This window comes from Somniosus microcephalus, chromosome 10, assembly GCF_052327205.1.
Source record: "Somniosus microcephalus isolate GS21.2 chromosome 10, FLI_Smic_1.0, whole genome shotgun sequence".
NCBI lineage: Eukaryota > Metazoa > Chordata > Chondrichthyes > Squaliformes > Somniosidae > Somniosus > Somniosus microcephalus.
In genome coordinates, this window is record NC_140996.1 from 203,140,305 (window position 1) to 203,158,853 (window position 18,549).

General features: G+C 40.2%; 1 protein-coding gene across 2 annotated transcripts in view; it reads right to left on the minus strand.

Moving 5' to 3' along the window:
• The window catches only part of fam168a (family with sequence similarity 168 member A), a 94,953-nt gene that overhangs the window by 45,417 nt on the left and 30,987 nt on the right, over positions 1-18,549 (minus strand). For both annotated transcript variants that reach the window (XM_085999456.1, XM_085999455.1), the window contains exon 2: positions 13,634-13,721. In XM_085999456.1, the coding sequence (XP_085855582.1) occupies positions 13,634-13,703 (70 nt within the window). In that variant the 5' untranslated portion in view covers positions 13,704-13,721. The remainder of the gene's footprint in view (positions 1-13,633; positions 13,722-18,549) is intronic.

An 18,549-nucleotide genomic window follows, 5' to 3' on the forward strand; every position in this document is an offset into this window, starting at 1 on the left:
ATCTTGCGTCTCCTGCAGTCTACTGCACCTCTCCTGTTCTAGACCCTTTTCAGTCACCTGTACCTCTCCAGTTTGCTCATTCTGGCACAAAGGAAATTCTACCCCATTGATACACTGTTCCCCTTTCCATCTGCTCCTTACTAAAATACAAAATCTTCCAATCTCAATTTTAATTTATTACACGGGTTTTTAGTTTATCCTTGCTTCATTCAGGGTTCTTCCTCCAGGTGGTTATCCAAAGCAGAATCCTCTTCCTTGAAAGATTTTGTAGAAGCCTGACTTTCTTACTGAATTCTATAAGCATCTAGTTATGCTAGCAACTTTCAAAACTGTTTGCAGCTGCGCTTTACACTTGGTAACTATGCCTGGCCTCATTCAGAGAATATGGATTGCTGGGGGTAAAAGTTGCTGGTATTGTATTGTAATTTCTCAGCCATTTTGGATATGTAAAGTCCATTAGTATTGTATAGAAGAATGTTTCTCGCTATCCAAGGCTGGATTGACATTCAAAAATCTGCATTCTCCTCTCAATGATTACAAAAGACATGAATCCAGTATAAAGCAGATTTTTTTTTGTTAAATTTATCTCATGCGTAATGCACACAATGCTCATATATAAAATTAAAAACCAACACTACTTATGCTTAGGGTGGGGATGATCAAAATTCAATGTAACCAAGACATGTTCAAAACATATTGCCCCTGTCCTAGGCAACTTTAAATGAACCCACTTGCATCAACTATATTTCACCAATATCTACTGCCATAGTAACCACTTCTCTATTGGAATGCTAATTACTTAGTCTAGGAACAAGTCAATTAGATCCACATAATTTTTTTTTTATAAACTGTTTTTACATTCTCAGCACATTAACACCAAGCTACAAATAACTTCTGAGACACTGGAAACAGATCTGCTTCAGCCACACATTCCAAGTGCCCACAGCTAAATGCCATCAGATAAATTAAATTCATCAGCTCAGAAAATTATCTTGAACTGAAGGTTCTATATTCAGAGCATTCTTCTCCCTTTTGTGCAAGGGAACCGATCAGAACATTTAAAAAACTTAACCCGTTGAATGTTAATATAAAAGTTAAAATTTTTCAATGTTGTTTTGTTTTGAGAATGCTGAATTGCAAAATGTTCAGATTCTAGAGTCATCATTCCAATGTAGTTAGCATAACTACAAGTACATGACTAGTAAGGTCCTTAATAAAAAATCTAAATTAAAAAGACACGGCAAGAAAGGCACAATTTACTTAGCATTCAAAGCGGTCCTAATGTAAACCACTAGTTTTATAGACAAGTGCCTCAGCTCACGGTACCACTGTTGTCTTACAGTCAAAGCGACTGTGGTTTGAGCCCCACATCAGGTTTAGAGTTGATAATCTAGGGTGACACTGCAGTTCAGAGCTGAGGGAATGCTCTAGGACATAATCAGAAGCCCCTCTTTCAGATGTGATAACTGTCTATTTCACTGGAGATTAACAATCTTATGGCACTATTCGAAAGTAGAAACATTCTTCCAGCAACTAATAGCACTTTTTTTTTTTTTTTTTAAAGACCAACTTAGAACTAGACTTTTACAGCACAAAAAGCTGTTATATGTCATTTCAGATTTGCAATCTCTTTGCTAAATCAATTCAAAATTAATCACACTGCCCCACTCTCGTAACACTTTGTTTTCTGCTGCTTCAAATATTTATCCACTTTTCCATTAATAGATGCCGTGGTCTTTGCCTCAACCACTCCCTGTTGCAAAGCATTCCATCTTCTAACAACTCTTACAAAAAGCAATTTCTCCTAATCTGTGACAATTTTAGATCACTCATTACCAATTCCCCAACCAGAGGTAATATTTCCCTGTTCACCCTATCAAAACACTTTCTAAATTTCATAACCTTTAAATCTCCTCAGCCTTCTCTGCTCAAGGAACTAGTCACAGGTATCTCAAGGCTCCATAACTAGCTGCTCATCCCTGGTATCATCCTATGCTGTACATTCTCTATTGCTTTAACGTCCTTTCTATAATGTAGTGGTCAAAACCACACACAATACTCAATGACTTAATCATTGCCGTGTACAAGTGCATTACCACTTTACTGTGCCCCTACTTATAAAACCCAAAATGCTTTTGGTCAGCAAAACCTTCACTCCTATTCCAATCGGTACCAGATGGCTCCCATCTTCACTTCCTCATCCAAGGGGTACAGAGCTGGCTTAGTAATTATCACCAGAGCTGTATGGATGCGTCATAGTGCTGGATGTCATCGCTCTGTGCTGCCAAAAGCACCTACTACTGCAGGATCATCCTGGAGATCACAGGTAAACCCCAGCTCCTTTTCTGCACTACCAACCGTCTCCTTAAATCACTCTTCCCGCCCCTTCAACCCTCAACTCCAGCACATGTAGCTGCATATGAACTTTTATCACTAAGATTATCAAGACCATCTGTTCAGCTACCTCTGCTGCTACCCCCTCCTCCCCCTTGCCTACCAAGACAAAAGCCCCCCAGGATCCTCCTTGCCCTAGCCGTGAACCCACGTCTTTTCCCAGTTTCTTGCCCATCTCCTCTCATGCTCTCTTCCGAGCTTATCTTGTCCACAAGACGCACTGCCTGCTCCCTTAATCCAATTCTCATTAAACGGCTGACCTAACTTCCCTTCCTTGGCCCCACGGCAACCAACATTGTAAATGGCCCTCCCTTTTCAAAACCACCATCACTTCCTCCCTCAAAAAAACAACCCTCAGCCCCTCTGTCTTTGCTAACTATTGTCCCATCTCTCCAACCTCCCTTTCCTCCTCTTGCCTCGTTAACTCGAGTCCCTCAAGGGTCAAGTCTTGTGAAGATCAGAAATTCTACCCATGTGTGCCACACCAAAAATAAGGCAGATTTCTGATTCTTGGCAACCGAGACAAACTTTATCTGCAGCCCTACTTCAACAACGCATGGGATGTGGGCATTTAAAGGATGCAAAAATCCTAACTGGAGGGTGTCATATGTTTCGAATTTATCCAATAGGAATTACAATATTAACTGGAAACTGATTCTCTGTTCCACAACTAGATCTAAACATACTTTTATTTAATACTTAGCTCACAAAGAAATTCACAAGTAAAAGAAAGTTATAGTGGTTCTATTGAGAAAAATCTAATGACTTAAAGCTAATTAAATTGACCATATTTTCATCTAAAAGTCTCAAAGTACAGAAATAAATTGAGGGGAGTTGAACAATCTAGTTTAATAAAAATCCTAAATCATTAGGCATGTGCAGAATTCAATATTTATCTAATAATGCGTCCAATAATTCTGCATAGAAGAGAGAATCTAATTCAGCAAGTGACCATATAAAACCCACACTATTTGAAATATTTCAAAAACAAAAAAGACAAAACTAGTAAAAATAATTGGTTAGTCAAACCCTAAGTGTTTGAACTTTGTACCAATGGGTTATAATGAAGAGCCGTCATCATATTGTAAACTGATTATTTTCCTTACAAAATCTCATAGTATGAAGCAATATGTGCAAGATGTAAGGTTTTATTTAAATATTGAAAAAATTCTCCCAAATTGGCACAGTGCATTTGTGCTCCAAAGTACTGTACCACAAAATAGCTTTGGCGTCACAGACTAGAACCCAAAATAGATGGGGTCAACGCACAGAGGGGCAGAATATATACAAAATTGTACTTGCCATCATTTGTTTTAAAGATTGTTCGAAAGACAATGACAATTTTTCCAATGTGCACCATTTACAGCCATACACTGTGTAATCATGCACAAAATGATTTTTGGGGCCAAATCTTGTGCCCAAGATTGTCACTGCTGAGAGATGGAACTTGTTTCTCAATTTTGCCACTTGGCATCCGTGTCAAGATCATCATTGATACAGGAAAGAGTTCCAAGTTTGTGTTGAACCTACAACACAGATTTTGCAAACTTCCTCTGAAAAGTGGATGGTGTGGAATGTGAAAAAATTACACTGGTGCAGTAGAGGTTATAATACATTGCTGAAATGAGTTGGGATGGAGGAAAATTTACTCTGCATCCGATCTGAACTGCCATTAAAAAAAAAAGTGGAAAGTTTGTCACAGTCATCCATCAACTTGAAAAGCACAAAGAATCTACCTGAAGTTAATATTAAATGGTCTCATTTTTATTCGCAGAAATAAACTTTGTAAAATTAAAACTTGCAAAAGTTTCAAGCAGTAAGACAATTGTGTTGGAACAAGGTGGTAGTGGTGGTAGACAAAAAAGGTGGCAGTGTCCTACTGAGTCAGGCGAGAAGAAGTGTCCAAAGTTTGCATTCCACACCTGCACTCCAGCTGGAAAGCCTGTGTACACTGGATGAGGGAAAGATCTGTCTCGACTGATTTGGTCCACAATTAGTTTTCCTCAGCAACTGAAATCTCTGCGTAAAGTAAGGTTTTAACAAAATAAATTCCAAAAACTGCAATTTCAATTTCTCCACCGAATTGTCTTTTAACACCTTCATTAGAAGCTTTTACTTGGAGTTCAGCCGCTCCCGAAAGCCTGAGCACGTACTTGGTATTTTTGCAGAGGTGTGATGCTATGCGCTGAATGTGCAATGTACATTATTTTCCAGGATGCATTGGTACCAGTCAGCTGAACTGCTAAAATATATGTTTGGCGTCTAGCATTTTTTGCTCAATTATTTGTCAAAGGGTTTTGAAGAGCTAGAAGACAAATTTCAAAATCTTTATTCAGATAAAATTTATATTGTCCTTTTGTGCAGAGGGAAAAAAAGGGCTTCAATTACACACCTATCGTAGCTTTTTATATAAATTTTGAGCTGAGCCAGTGTCTTCCTGCAGCCTCTCAAGTAAAAAGAACTGAACTCCAGGATAATTACCTTCACCTGTGTTTTGTAAAGGTCATTATCCTGGAGGGGGCGAGAACTCGGGGAAGATGGAGTTATGGTGGAAGACACGAGAGGAAGGGAGATGAGGGAAATTGTAGGGCAATGGTGAAGCTAAGATGATTGGAAGGGACAAGAATTTTTAGAAGAGCAGCAGGAAATGGCTATGGGAGAGCATGAGGGAGAGCAGGGAAATTATGGAGAAGGGACTAAAAAATGAATTTTCCTGCCACCATGGAGACCCCCAAAAAGGATTTCCCTTCCTGTGAAATCAATTACGTCAGCCCAAAGCTTTTCTACTGCAGGCAGCGAGGAGTGATGACGAACGAGTCTCGGAGCTGCCTTGGAAGCCCCACTGCATTTCTAGTCTGTCGGGTCAAGTGGTTCTGGGCCGGTCAGATTAAATTTGTGCCTCCCGCTCGAGGGTTAGGCTAAAAGTTTATTTCCTCCACACAAAAAGTACGAGTATTCTGAATAAAAAGTACTCCTCCCAATACCCGCCCCCCCCAAAACAGTAATGCAAAAGTAAAAAAATGCAGTCATGCAGCCTTTATTTTCAAATGTTATCTTTTGGAATATAAATTGATATAGTAACTAGCAAATCACCCTAATTTTCTCCCAATCCACTCTCCCATTTGGATTCAGGATGAATCTTAGTCATTTAATATTTTTGAATTAAATGACTAATTTTGATTAAATTACATGACTAGGCAACATGCAACCAAGTCAAGCATTCCACTATGAAATGACAAAAGTCAAAATTATACCTAAAAAGACTATGTTGGAAGCAATTCCACAGTCTTAAAAATACCAGTGATTTTTCATAATTACAGATTCTGTTAAACACTAATTAAAATAGCTTGAATTTCAACCAGCTTTCTTTCAGAAAAATAAATCTATTTGGTCAATCAACATAACCTGGAGAGAAACAAATTACAAAATAGTTTATATCCCAGTTTAGAAACACTACATTCTGTGTGGCACAGGCTAGAGAGAAGCAGAGTCAACACCGAGTATGCTTTCAGTATTAATTTATTCTGTCACTGCCAAAAAACCCAATGAAGCAACATTGTCTTCCTGCACTTTGAGCCAAGGCTGAGGTCGGATAAATCATAGCTGGCATTAGCAACATTAAAATTCCAACCCATGCTTCTTGGATGAAATGGGGCTGAACATCAACGAACAGAGACAGAACCTGCTCCAAATTAGGGTCATTTACTCAAGGATAAAGGAACAAAGCTCCACAGGAAGTTACAGTTTTATATCAATTTCACTTCAAAGTATTGTGATGTACAGTGATGTAGGAAGAGTAAAGCCAGGGAACTGCAGAAAATCCGAGTTGTGCTTCAATGGTTTAAAGATCGTTTTTAAACTACGTAATTTTTACCACCTTCCAATGAATTTGTAATATGAGCACAAAGCGCATGAGCAATACACTTTTTTTTTAAACTGATGCAATCCCAACAGTTCAGCTGATCAATCTGACTTTTCTATCTAGTCAGATAAAAGTCAGTCAGCTATGAGCTAGAACAAGGATTTGGCATCACATTCATACACAGTAGCACTCAGTGAAATAAGGAATGCACAAGAGTACAGGAAAACTGCACCTCAACTAGAATATGGCAATGTTTCATATATGCACTTCTAACATTTTCAGAGAGATATAAATATAGAACAAATGCATGCTCACCTTCCCAGTCACTTCACAATATAATTTATCAACTTTGGTTGATGGACAAGTCAGGCATTTTTACAGTAAAGCAGAGCCTGTCTAATCCAGGGATCCAGAAACATGAAGCAATACCAATTTCTATCACCATGCACCATGCCTCGTTTAAAGATGAAAGCTAGAGCACTACAGCTGATACGTTTGAAGTAAAAAAAAATCATGTATTGATGGCAATAGAAACTATATCTTGTTCATTTCCCAAATTATCAAGGTTACTGAGGAGAAGAAGAATGTGGACACTTGGAATTATTGTTTGTTTGACGAGGGTCTTATCTAAGCTAGGAATAAGGATATGGAACCAAGTGATGCCAGCTATCATGCCGCCACTAATTTGATTCCGATTCAGTAATTCAACAACTACTCCCATCTCTACAAAAGCCCCGTTTGAGAGTTGGTGGGTTTTTTTTTTGTAATTATGATCTGGATTTGAATCAACATTACAAAAACAAATTCACCGGTCATTTATCTCATTGCTGTTTGTGGGACCTTGCTATGTGTTGTATATATGGACTTTCAAAAGGCATTTGATAAAGTACCACAACAGACTTATTTAGAAAACAGAAGCACACAGGATTAAAAGGTAACTTTGGTACGTAATTGGCTACAGGAGAGGAGGCAGAGAATGGTGATGAACGGATATTTTTCTGACCGGAAAGAAGTACACAGTTGAGTCTCCCAGGGGTTGGTATTTCTTGTTATATATAAATGACCTGGACTTGGGTATAGGGAGTACAATTTCAAAGGTTGAAGATGATACAAAACTTGGCAATGTAGTAAATAGTGAGGAGGATAGCAGCAGACCTCAGGAGAACAGAGTAAAGGACTGGTGAAATGGGAAGATGCATGGCAGATGCAATTTAAAGTGGGTAAGTGTGAAGTGATGCACTTTGGGAGGAACAACATGGAGAGGCAGTATAATCTAAATTGTACTAGTTTGAGGGGATGTGAGAGCAGCAAAGCAGAGGGGGTGCATATTCACAAATCTTTGAAGGTGGCAGGGCAAGTTGAGAAGGCGGTTAAGAAAGCGTATAGGATACTTTCGCTAGTGTTCCAAGGGGTCCCGGCAGCCAGTGAGCGGCTTTAAAACTGAAAAAACCACGCACGGGGGGGGGGGGGGGGGGGGGGGATTTTGAATGGGCCACGCAGCCCCTTAAAGGGGCTGTGCACCCAAAAAAATATTAGAGGGAACATTGATCATGGGTATACTGTTTGGTATGGGGAGATCTCACAGGTATTCAAAATAATGAGGGGGTTTTGACAGAGCAAGTGGAGAGAAATTGTTTCCTCTGGCAAGTGGGTTGGTAACCAGAGGTCATAGATTTAAAATAATTGCCAAAAGAACGGGAAAGGAAGTGAGGAGAAATTTCAGAGGATTGTTAAGATCTGGAACACATTACCTGAAAGTGGTGGAAGCAGATTCCATAGGAAATTTCAAAAGGCAATTGGACATGTACTTGAGGCCTAATCTGCAGGGTTATGGGAAAAAGCTGGGGTGTGGGACTAAATTGGACAGCTCTTTTAAAGAGCTGACAGACACAATGGGCTAAATGGTCTCCTCCTACGCTGCATGATTCTATACTTCATTTGCTACGAAACTTCAGGACATCCTGAAGCCATGAAAGGCGCTATATAAATGCAATGTGTCACACTGTAGTTACAACTTCTTGCCAGTGATGTCACTGTAGCAAACTCAATCCAACCAACTCTACTTCACTACAGGAAACTTTCTGGTATCCGGCACGGACGGGACCGGCGTGTTGCCGGTTCAGCAACAATCCCGGATAACCGAACGCTATAGTGAAAGATACGGACCTTAGAGCTCCGTGTGAAGCAACAAACCCTGTTGCTTAGCAACAGCTTCAGAACAGCGTCCACAAGTTGCAAGCGTCTCTGTAGCTTAGCAACAGCTGCAGCCAAACCCTTGCCTCCCTCAATTTGTTGCTGTGCAAGTAATAAAAGTTATAAAAGTTAGCTGAAACCGACTCCTGAATTTTGCCGGTTAACCGACATTTCCGGTTATTTAGGGGCCAGTTAATCGAAAGTTTCCTGTACTTACAAAATTATAGGTTTTGCTATTTAAATAATATAAAAGTACCAAGTAAAGACAGAACATATGACTCCAAAATGGGTACTGAATTACATCTGTGCATCCTGTTCCAATTATCTTTCGCCCTCTTAACACTGCTTCACCTGAAAACTGCACTTGATTGATTTTTCATATGGAACATCACAGGGGACTGGTACATGTGTCAATGAACTTATGTCAATAATTAACTTAAAATCTGTAAGGGGGGTGGGAGGCTCATAAATTAAAGTGCAGATGTTGGGATCAAGAATGCCATTCCCAAACAATATATCCATGTCAATCTTCCAAATCGAAGCTTCTCGTTGGCCAGAATTTCCCCATCCTAATTAAAGGGTCTGATGCCAATTATAGCATCCCTCCTGTTGCCCTCCCTGAAATCAGCCAACTCAGAACAAAGTGGGGACCAAATCCAGGATCTCCTGAATAGTTTGTATGGCTTAGCTACTTACTGCATAAAACCCTTTGAGCCAGCCGAAGGACACCACAGGAAAAGCATTTATATTCCAGTAAAACACTGTTTTGGGCACTGGATTTTGTAGTTCAGGATTATATAGTTTATCTGGATGTTCAGTTGTATATTATTTCAAAACCACACTGCCCAACTGAAGAATCAAATTAGTTCATGTAGATGAGCATTTCCCTGATCTTGTTGGTAAGCGAAGGGTTAATATACACATCACATCAGAATGCATCAGAGGGGGGGGGGGTGGGGTCTGATATATCACTATGTAGCTCCTTAAACATTTGACTATGACCACATCCAACCATTTCAACTTGTAGGATAGGAATCCAATTCTTATTCATACCACACACTTCGACTCAACACTGTTCCATAGCAGGATCAAAGAAAGGAAAATGGCTCCTTTGCTTTAAGCACATTTTTGTTTAACACAGATATTTGCTTTTACTGAATCTCAAATGTTAGAACAGCATCTTTCTAGGTAGCACCGCAATCATATTAATAGTTATAAGTGCTTACAACCACAGTTGAACAGTATTCAATACAACCCAAATGTTTGTTTCTAACAAGGCAGTAAGCTACAATATATTCTCCAATTTTGCAAGATTTCATATTGAAATAAGAAAGCAGTCACAAATAATATAGCCTCGTTATAGTGTTAGTGTCAAATGTGCAACACAAGGTACATGGTACTGCCAAAATCTACTCCAGATAACCTCAATGAATCATGCCTTGCCCCTCCTCTTGATGGTCTCCACACATGGTGTTCTAAACCTGAAGAATGCCACGGTCTGTCCCCAGTTGACAGCATTGCAGAAGAGTTATTTGGCCATCACATTGAAGCTCACCTACAGTGCAATATCGGCAAATTCCTGCTGGAATTGGTGCTCATAGCTGTCAATGATTTTTTTTTTTAATTACCAAGTAATCCAAGTTTTTAAACTTGCCTTCAGTGAAGATACCAGTCTCATATCACCAACAGCTGAATATTGGAAACTAACTAGGCTATTCCATTCTGTGGAACACTCAATCATTGTTCACAATCTATAACATATATATGCAACAAAAAAAAGCCATTTAGCCCATTAAGTCAGTTCTTTCCACTAGCTGTTTACAATCTACTCTATCATGAATTCCACCCCACCTCGATAAACTTCTAAGAAAATGTGCTCCAAAGTACTTTATTACATCAGCCTACAACCTATACCTTGGACTTCAAATCCCACTCAATTATTTGGCTTCTTAAATGAATGTATTTCCATCACCTGCTTGTCTGCAAATCAGAAGTAATGTCAAGTACACTGAACAGTTTATCTATATTGGTAGCAATCTCCCTTATGACAACATTACTGTAGAAGTGAACTGAAGAATCAGTCTTACCGCATTAATAATGTCCAGCCTCAACAGCACCTATGGCAGGGGAGAACATTTCTAATCTTTTGAGCTGCCTTAACAGGTTTGGCCTCAACTACAGTGACCATCAGACTTCAACATGTAATGTCAATTCAAAGCAAGTGTCTAAAAGGGGTAGAACAGCAGAGGGATCTGGGGATACAGATACACAGATCACAAAGTAGTGACGCAGGTTAATAAGGCTATTAAAAAAAAAGCAAACAAAGCACTGGGGTTCATTTCTAGAGGTATAGAATTGAAAAGCAGAGAAGTTATGTTAAACTTGTACAGAATCTTGGTAGTACTATGAACAGTTCTGGTCTCCATTTTATAAAAAGGACAGACACTGGAGAAGATGCAAAAAAAGATTTACTAGAATATCAGAACTGAGACATTATACCCATCAGGAAAGATTGAATAGGCTGGGGCTCTTTTCTCTAGAAAAACAGCTGTGGGGTGACCAGATAGGAGGTCTTTAAGATTATGAAAGGGTTTGATAGGCTAGACGCAGATGATGGTTCCAGTTGTAGGAGAGACCAGAACTAGGGGCCATAAATATAAGATAATCACTAATAAATCTAATAGGGTATTCAGGAGAAACTTCTTCACCCAGAGTGGTTAGAATGTGGAACTTGCTACCAGAAGGGAGTAGTTGAGGCGACTAACATAGATGTATTTAAGGGGAAGCTAGGCAAACATGAGGGAGAAAGGAATAGCAGGGTATGTTGATGGGGTTAGATGAAGGTGGGAGGAGTCTCGTGTGGAGCATAAACACCAGCACGGACCTATTGGGCCGAATGGTCAGTTTTTGTGCTGTAAATACTATGTAATTAACTCCAAATCAATTACAAAGTCACCATCTCATCATCCGCCAAAAGACTAATTCTGATCCATTACATGCAACACTGGTTTGCCAGCTGTAATGCTACAGGAAACTGTGTGCTATCCGGCACCCACGGGACCGAGCTGCTGCCGTTGCCTCAAAACTGCCGTACTCTCCAGAGTTAATGTTGAGAGATACGGAGATTCTTATCTCCGTATTTGACAACAAACACTGTTGCTTAGCAACAGCTTCTAAACACTCGGGTGTGGCCCTAAAGCTCTGTAGCTGAAGCTGTTGCTATAGCTACAGACCTTGCACAGCTTGACTGTTCAAACAAAGCAACAACAAAAAAGAATAAAAAACGGCTGCTGATTTTTGCTGGTGGCTCCAGATTGCCGGATAGCTCACCTCCCGATAGCAAAGTTTCCTGTACTTTGTACATGCCACTTGATAACCCACGGAGGTAAACTAACCATATCTTTGCTGACAAATAGTGGTCATCTAAGGAAGTTCAGTTGTATTCTTAATCTGCAACGGCTGCAAACATTTCTTCAAAATACTAAGTTCAAGAATGAGTCCACCTGTTTGCCAGAGTTTGCTACTGAGTGCCACTTGTGCCATCCCCAAACACTTTCAACAGTTCCAAAAGGTTCAGTTGTTGCTCAATGCAAGTAGTAGGACATCTATGTTTAACCATATTTGCCTCCAGGTCAAGCCACGAGAATTTCTGTTAAGATCACATGCAGTCATAGGCCATGGTTTTTGATAAATGATCTAAAGACCATCATGATCACTTTGTAACCAAGAAATCACTTTGTAACCAAGAAATTACTTTAAAAATGAGTTCAAGAACATTTACACAACCAAGAGTACGGTTAGAAATTACAAGGAGGCTTATAGAACTGAACTTGCTCTTAGAGAAAAAAAAAGGATACTACCCAGATCTTTAGCACACTGGACAATATGAATGTAAGCATTTTCTTGCTCCACACTTACGCTGCAATCATTAGACACTATTTTTGTACTCCATGATACCAATCTTTTCACGAGAGCTTCAAATCTAGATGGCACTTTTTTCATTCCAGTTGATCAAAGCAGCTTATTTAAATGGAAATTTTGCAATTACCCATCTTCAGTTTACCTACATCAGTATTTCCAGTGTAATTCCACTTCATACTCAGGTCACACTTTGTACATTATCTAAGTGAGCTCCTTCATTGACTGTAAAGCGCTTTGAGACGTCCGGTGGTCGTGAAAGGCGCTATATAAATGTAAGTCTTTCTTTCGGAATTATCTGAAGCACTTTACAGCGGGAGAGTATTCAGCATGCTAACCATTCAGAAAGTCTTCTGGACATTTCAGAAGTAGCTAGAGAGAGTAATGAGATTGTATTACTTCAACAGAACATGGACAATGGGGTGATATCCTTTTGTATATTGATGTTAGCACACCTGCCTGATTGAGTGCACTCAAACATTACCTTACCCACCGGACAGGTAAAATTACCACTTTAGTGGATTACCCTAGTTAATACACCACCCACATTACCTTCAGAAAATTCCATTTTCTTCCTATAGGTATCTCATCATGGAAAATGGCAAACACCTCAGATTTGACTCAACTTTCTTCATCTGCAAATGGGCAAAATCAGTTGGCGATACACAATAGTTGCACAGCAATACCCCTGCACACAGTTAGGAGTTTGTAAATATGAGCTATCAATCTGAACTTGACCTCTCTGGACTTGGCCAAGATATTGATTGGTCAGCACCTTGTTTGAGACTCATGATGATGGCTTCCTGCATGTCAGATACCTGGCTGACCAAAGAAAAAAATTCAAGACCATCTTGGTCCATACAGCAATTCTTCATAACTAGAGGAATCGAATAACCAAATACAAAATCTGAAAGCCTGGGCTGGTCCTGCAAAGGGTAAACAAATGTCTATCTTTTAGCAATGTAATACAATATCTACATTTGGGAAAGCACATATGAAGTAGATCCTCCAGGACTAAACCAAACTGCAAGCTTAAAGTAGCCTGAAGTTGGAACTACAATAAAATTGTCAATATTACTCATCTGCAGACAAAGGCACATATTAAATTGTTAATCTTCCATTTTTACTAAGGGCATAATCACAAGCTAATGCAAGGGAAGTTATTTAATCATTTTCTTTTCAGAACATAATGCCACATAAGACTGATGCCTCCTTAAATCAAGTGGATACATGAACTGTGATGCAGTTAAAATAAAGCAGACTTACCTGTGTAAGCCATGTTCTTAGGATTTCCATAAGGAGTCCCAGGTTGAACGGGGCTGTAAACAGGGTTCATGATGGAAGACTAGGAACTCTGAGGAAAGAAGAGAGTGTTTTAGGTAAACTGAAAACTTTCTATACAGCAGTATTTCTCCTGCAATTACTTTCAGTGCTGGAGAAATTCTGTTTTCCATTTGTTGATTTATGGATAATAACCAGCTACATCCTATATATTAACACAAGACACAGCAGAAATCTTTTTAGCAATAAAACACTGACCAATAACTGAATACTGACCAGTAAGTGGACAAACCATTCAACAATGTATAGTTCAGGTTTTGGGTAAGTATATATGCATATAACCTACTTCTACAATTAGCTCCAGAATTGCAATTCCATTTCATGAGAAGCTGCAAAGAGCCCATGTACAATGAATTAGAAATTACCTGGACCATGATTTCTCCCCACCTGCCCACTGAAAGTTAGACCAATATCCTTAGCAGGAATGATCCAGAAGACCTTTCCATGCCACCAGTACTATTCCTTGGGTAGTGTAGGAAAGATGCCTGCCTCCCAGCTAGATTTTCCTATGAGAGATGTTAAAACCCACTTTGAATCATGCATCTATGCACACATCATCTAGTTCAACTGTAGAATTGCACCAAATCAAGTTTTACAATGTTATCAGAATAGAAATTACTATATGAACACAACCTAATTACAACCAGGTCAACAGTGTAACACGCTCTACCTGAATATATGTACTAATCTGATTTTTGTGTCAATTTATTTGAATGGTTACAGCACAATCAGGAACACCTTGGGCCTTATTTTGCAACCTGACGGCTGTGTACGTACCCGTAGGGGCCGCGCAAGTGCCAGGTTTAGGCACGCGAAGCGCATGCGCTGAAACCCGGCACTTGCAATCTGTCAAAGAATTATCGACAGATCCTCCACATGCCCAAGAAGAGTGTCTCTGCGGGTGCAGAGTTGTGCTTTTTGCACAACACCCGCCAGCTGAATGACTGTCAAGTTCTTACGCCTGGTAAAAGCAGTTTATTTTTAGCCCAGTAAAAACATTAAATTTTTTCTCTTCAAAAAAGTACATTTTAAATATTTAATTAAATGACATTAATTTTAAATATGCAATTTCAAAAAAAGTTAGTTATCCCCATTCATACTTTTGACAGTTCTGCACGCACGGACCTGTCAAAAGTATGAATGGGGATTCTCTTCTTTTATTGGTTGGGCCGGCCCACGTGATCCCAGGAGCACCTACGAACCGCATGCGCCCCTGGGATACGTGGGGCTCTGCCCGCGCGGACCCGGAGAGGCCCAGGAGCGCAAGCCGCCATTCTTCCCGGGCTACCAGGTACTTTCGTAGACATTTTGCAGGTCGGAGGCGTCTGCCTGTGGGAAGCCTCCGATCACAAAGGTTGGCCCATTACTTCATCCCTAACTTGTGTTATGCCTAGGCAGTAAATTAAAAATCCACCAGCATGGAGAAAACAGTCCGAACAGATTGCAATAGCCACCCCCCACCACCGTTTCTCACTGTTTTCTTCATCTATTTTTGGATAATTAAAGTTTCTTACAATTTTAACTATTATTACTGCACACACCTCTCAAGAAGATACACCGTTCAACATAATAAACATGGAGAGGGATGTTTAGATACAAGCAAGCTACTTGACTGTTAGCATGAAACCAGGACATAAGTATAAAATTAACAAACCTCAATACTTAAATGAAATCTTTCCCACCCCCAACTTGTCCCAGAGTGTATGAGAATTAGATTCCCATCTTAAGCAGTTGATGTGTTCAGTAGCACCTTACAGTATCTGGGGGAGAATGGAATTAAACATTCTAAACAGCCCTAGTGTTCAGTAATTCAGTAGAATTTTACACGCCCACAATGTCAATAATTTATCTTTTCCACTTACAGATGCCGACTATCCTATCATGCATTCACAGATTTCCAGTCATTTATTTTACTCCTTAATCAGTTAGTTTTGCAGAAGCCATTTGGTCTCTAATCTTCAACACTAGCCAATTAGAGGTTGAGATCAGTGAGGTTAGATAATTTGGTGCTGACCTCACAGCTGAAGTCTGCAAGATGTGAAATGCATAGGGATCACGCTGCAAATCAGTCTCTGATGCACTGAGTCCGATCTAAATGTTTAAAGAGCTGTTATTTATAAATTGCAGCTCCTAGTATGAACATAGTCTTTTTCTCATATTTTAAAATGCAACAATTTATCACCTATTTTGTTTAATAAATGGAAGTTACGTGGCAATAGGCACCAAAGTGCAATACAACAGCAGCAGTTTACTGCATCTGTCAACAATAAACTGCAAGATCACCAGAACTTTAAATATTCTAGGAGACAATGTTGTAAATTTAAACTCTAATTTGAAAATTACTTTTAATGTTCTGTTCACCATACAAATAGATAAAATATTTTAAATATCAACGTTTAGCTGACTCGGAATAAGTCATGCAAAGATGGCTGCGTGTCATCCGTGGCTCATAAGAAATCGGAGCAGGAGTCGGCCATTTGGCCCTTCAAGCCTGCTCCACCATTCAATAAGGTCATGGCTGATCTTCACCCTCATCTCCACTTTCCTGCACTATCCCCATAGCCCTTGATTCCCTTAATATTCAAAAATCTGTCAATCTCTGTCTTGAATATACTCAACAGCTCTCTGGGTAGAGAATTCCAAAGGTTCACCACCCTCAGTGAAGAAATTTCTCCTCATCTCAGCCCTAAATGGCCGACCCCTTATTCTGAGACTGTAACCCCTGGTTCTAGATTCCCCAGCCAAGGGACGCATCCTCCCTGCATCTACTGTCAAGTCCTGCAAGAATTTTGTATGTTTCAATGAGATCAACACTCATTCTTCTAAACTCTGGAGAATATAGGCCTAGTCTACAGAGTCTCTACTCATGGGACAATCCCCCCCCCATCCCAGGAACCAGTCTGGTGAACCTTTGTTGTACTCCCTTCTATGGCAAGTATATCCTTCCTTAGGTAAGGAGATCAAAACTGTACACAATACTCCAGGTGTGGTCTCACCAGGGCCCTATATAATTGCAGTAAGAAGTCTTCACTCATACTCAAATCCTCTTGTAATAAAGGAAAATATACCATTCGCTTTCCTAATTGCTTGCTGTACCTGCATGTTAACTTTCAGTTATTCATGTACAAGGACACTCGGGTCCCTCTTAACACCAACATTTCCTAATCTCTCTCCGTTTAAAAAATACGCTGCTTTTCTATTTTTCCTACCAAAATGGATAACCTCTTCCTTTGATCTAATACTATCTTTAACTTCTCTTGTTAGCCACGGTTGGACCACTTTTCCTGTGGGGTTTTTGTGCCTTAAAGGAATGTTGTAAATTATGCATTAATTCTTTAAATGCTAGCCACTGCTCGTCCACTGTCATACCTTTTAATGTAGTTATCCAATCTAACTTAACCAACTCACCCCTCATACCTACGTAGTTTGCTTTGTTTAGATTGAAGACCCTAGTTTCAGATTTAACGAAGTCACTTTCAAACTCAATGGCCCAGAAATTCGGGTCGGGGGCTTCCCGCGGGTGTAAGCCCCCGACCTGCACTTAACCTTGTGCGCCGGCAGTTGAGCTGTAGGGTCCCGTGGAATTCCGATCCGGGGCCTGGCCCAGCTGCCGGCGCACGCGTGTCCCAGGGGCGCAGTTAGTTCGATGCGTCCCCTGGAATCACGTGGGCCATGGGCAGCCAATCGGAGCAGGGAATGCTCCATTCATAAGTATTGACAGGAAGACCGGTCAAGACTTATAAATACTACGGCCCCAAAATAGCAGTAATCCTTCAAATAATTTTTTTTTTTTTTTTTTTTTTTAAATCACACTTTTTAAATAAACTATAAATTACATTAAATAACTATTTTAAGCAATAATTTAAATTTGTGAAAAAGATCATTTTATATTCTAACGGGTCTAAAAATAAACTTACCTTGCTTTTAAAGTATTTAAAAATAATAAACCTGTGGAAAAAATGTTTTAATTTTAATTAATTGACCACTTACCTTGTAAAAAGCAGGCCTTACACCTGCTTTTTACATTTCTAAATTCTAAAGAGAAACCTGTAAAAAAAAACCTAAGTTCAAAGCGCACGCGCAGACTCCCCCGCGCACGCGTTCGACCTCGGAACCCCTGCTTTCAGAGGAACGGAAGTGCCGGTTTCCCGCACATGCGCAGTGCATGCAGGAAACCGGCACTTCCATCGGGCCCACGCGCGAGTACCCAGCGCGTACTCACCGGTGGAGACCCGAATTTCTGGGCCAATATAAAATTCTATCATATTAAGGTCACTCTTCCCTAAAGGCCCCCTTTACTACAAGGTTATTAATGAACCCTTTCTCATTGCACAATACTAGATCTAAAATAGCCTGTTCCCTAGTTGGTTCCTCAACATACTGATCAAGAAAACTATCTTGCATACATTCCATGAATTTGTCCTCCACACTATCTGCAAATTTGGTTTGCCCAGTCTATATGTAGATTAAAGTCCATGATTACTGTGTTACCCTTGTTACATGCGCCTCTAATTTCCTGATTTATACCCTGCCCCATATTACAACTACTGTTTGGGGGCCTATCAACAACTCCCACCAATGTTTTCTGCCCCTTGCTGCTTCTACTTCTTGATTTTCGGAGCCAAGATCCTTTGGCCTAGAAATTCAGTAAGGCCCCGCCAGCTGGCTAGCGCCCAAAAGTTAGCGCTGCGCGCGGAGCCAGTTGCGCCCGTCAGATATTCAGTTTTTGCGCCCCAAGTCGGAACCGGGCGCTATTCCAGGGTGTGCCCGCCCCCGCTTGGGGCGCTGAAACTGAATTTCAGCGCTGTAGGTGCCGCTGCGCCAGCTCCTGCGGAGCGGCA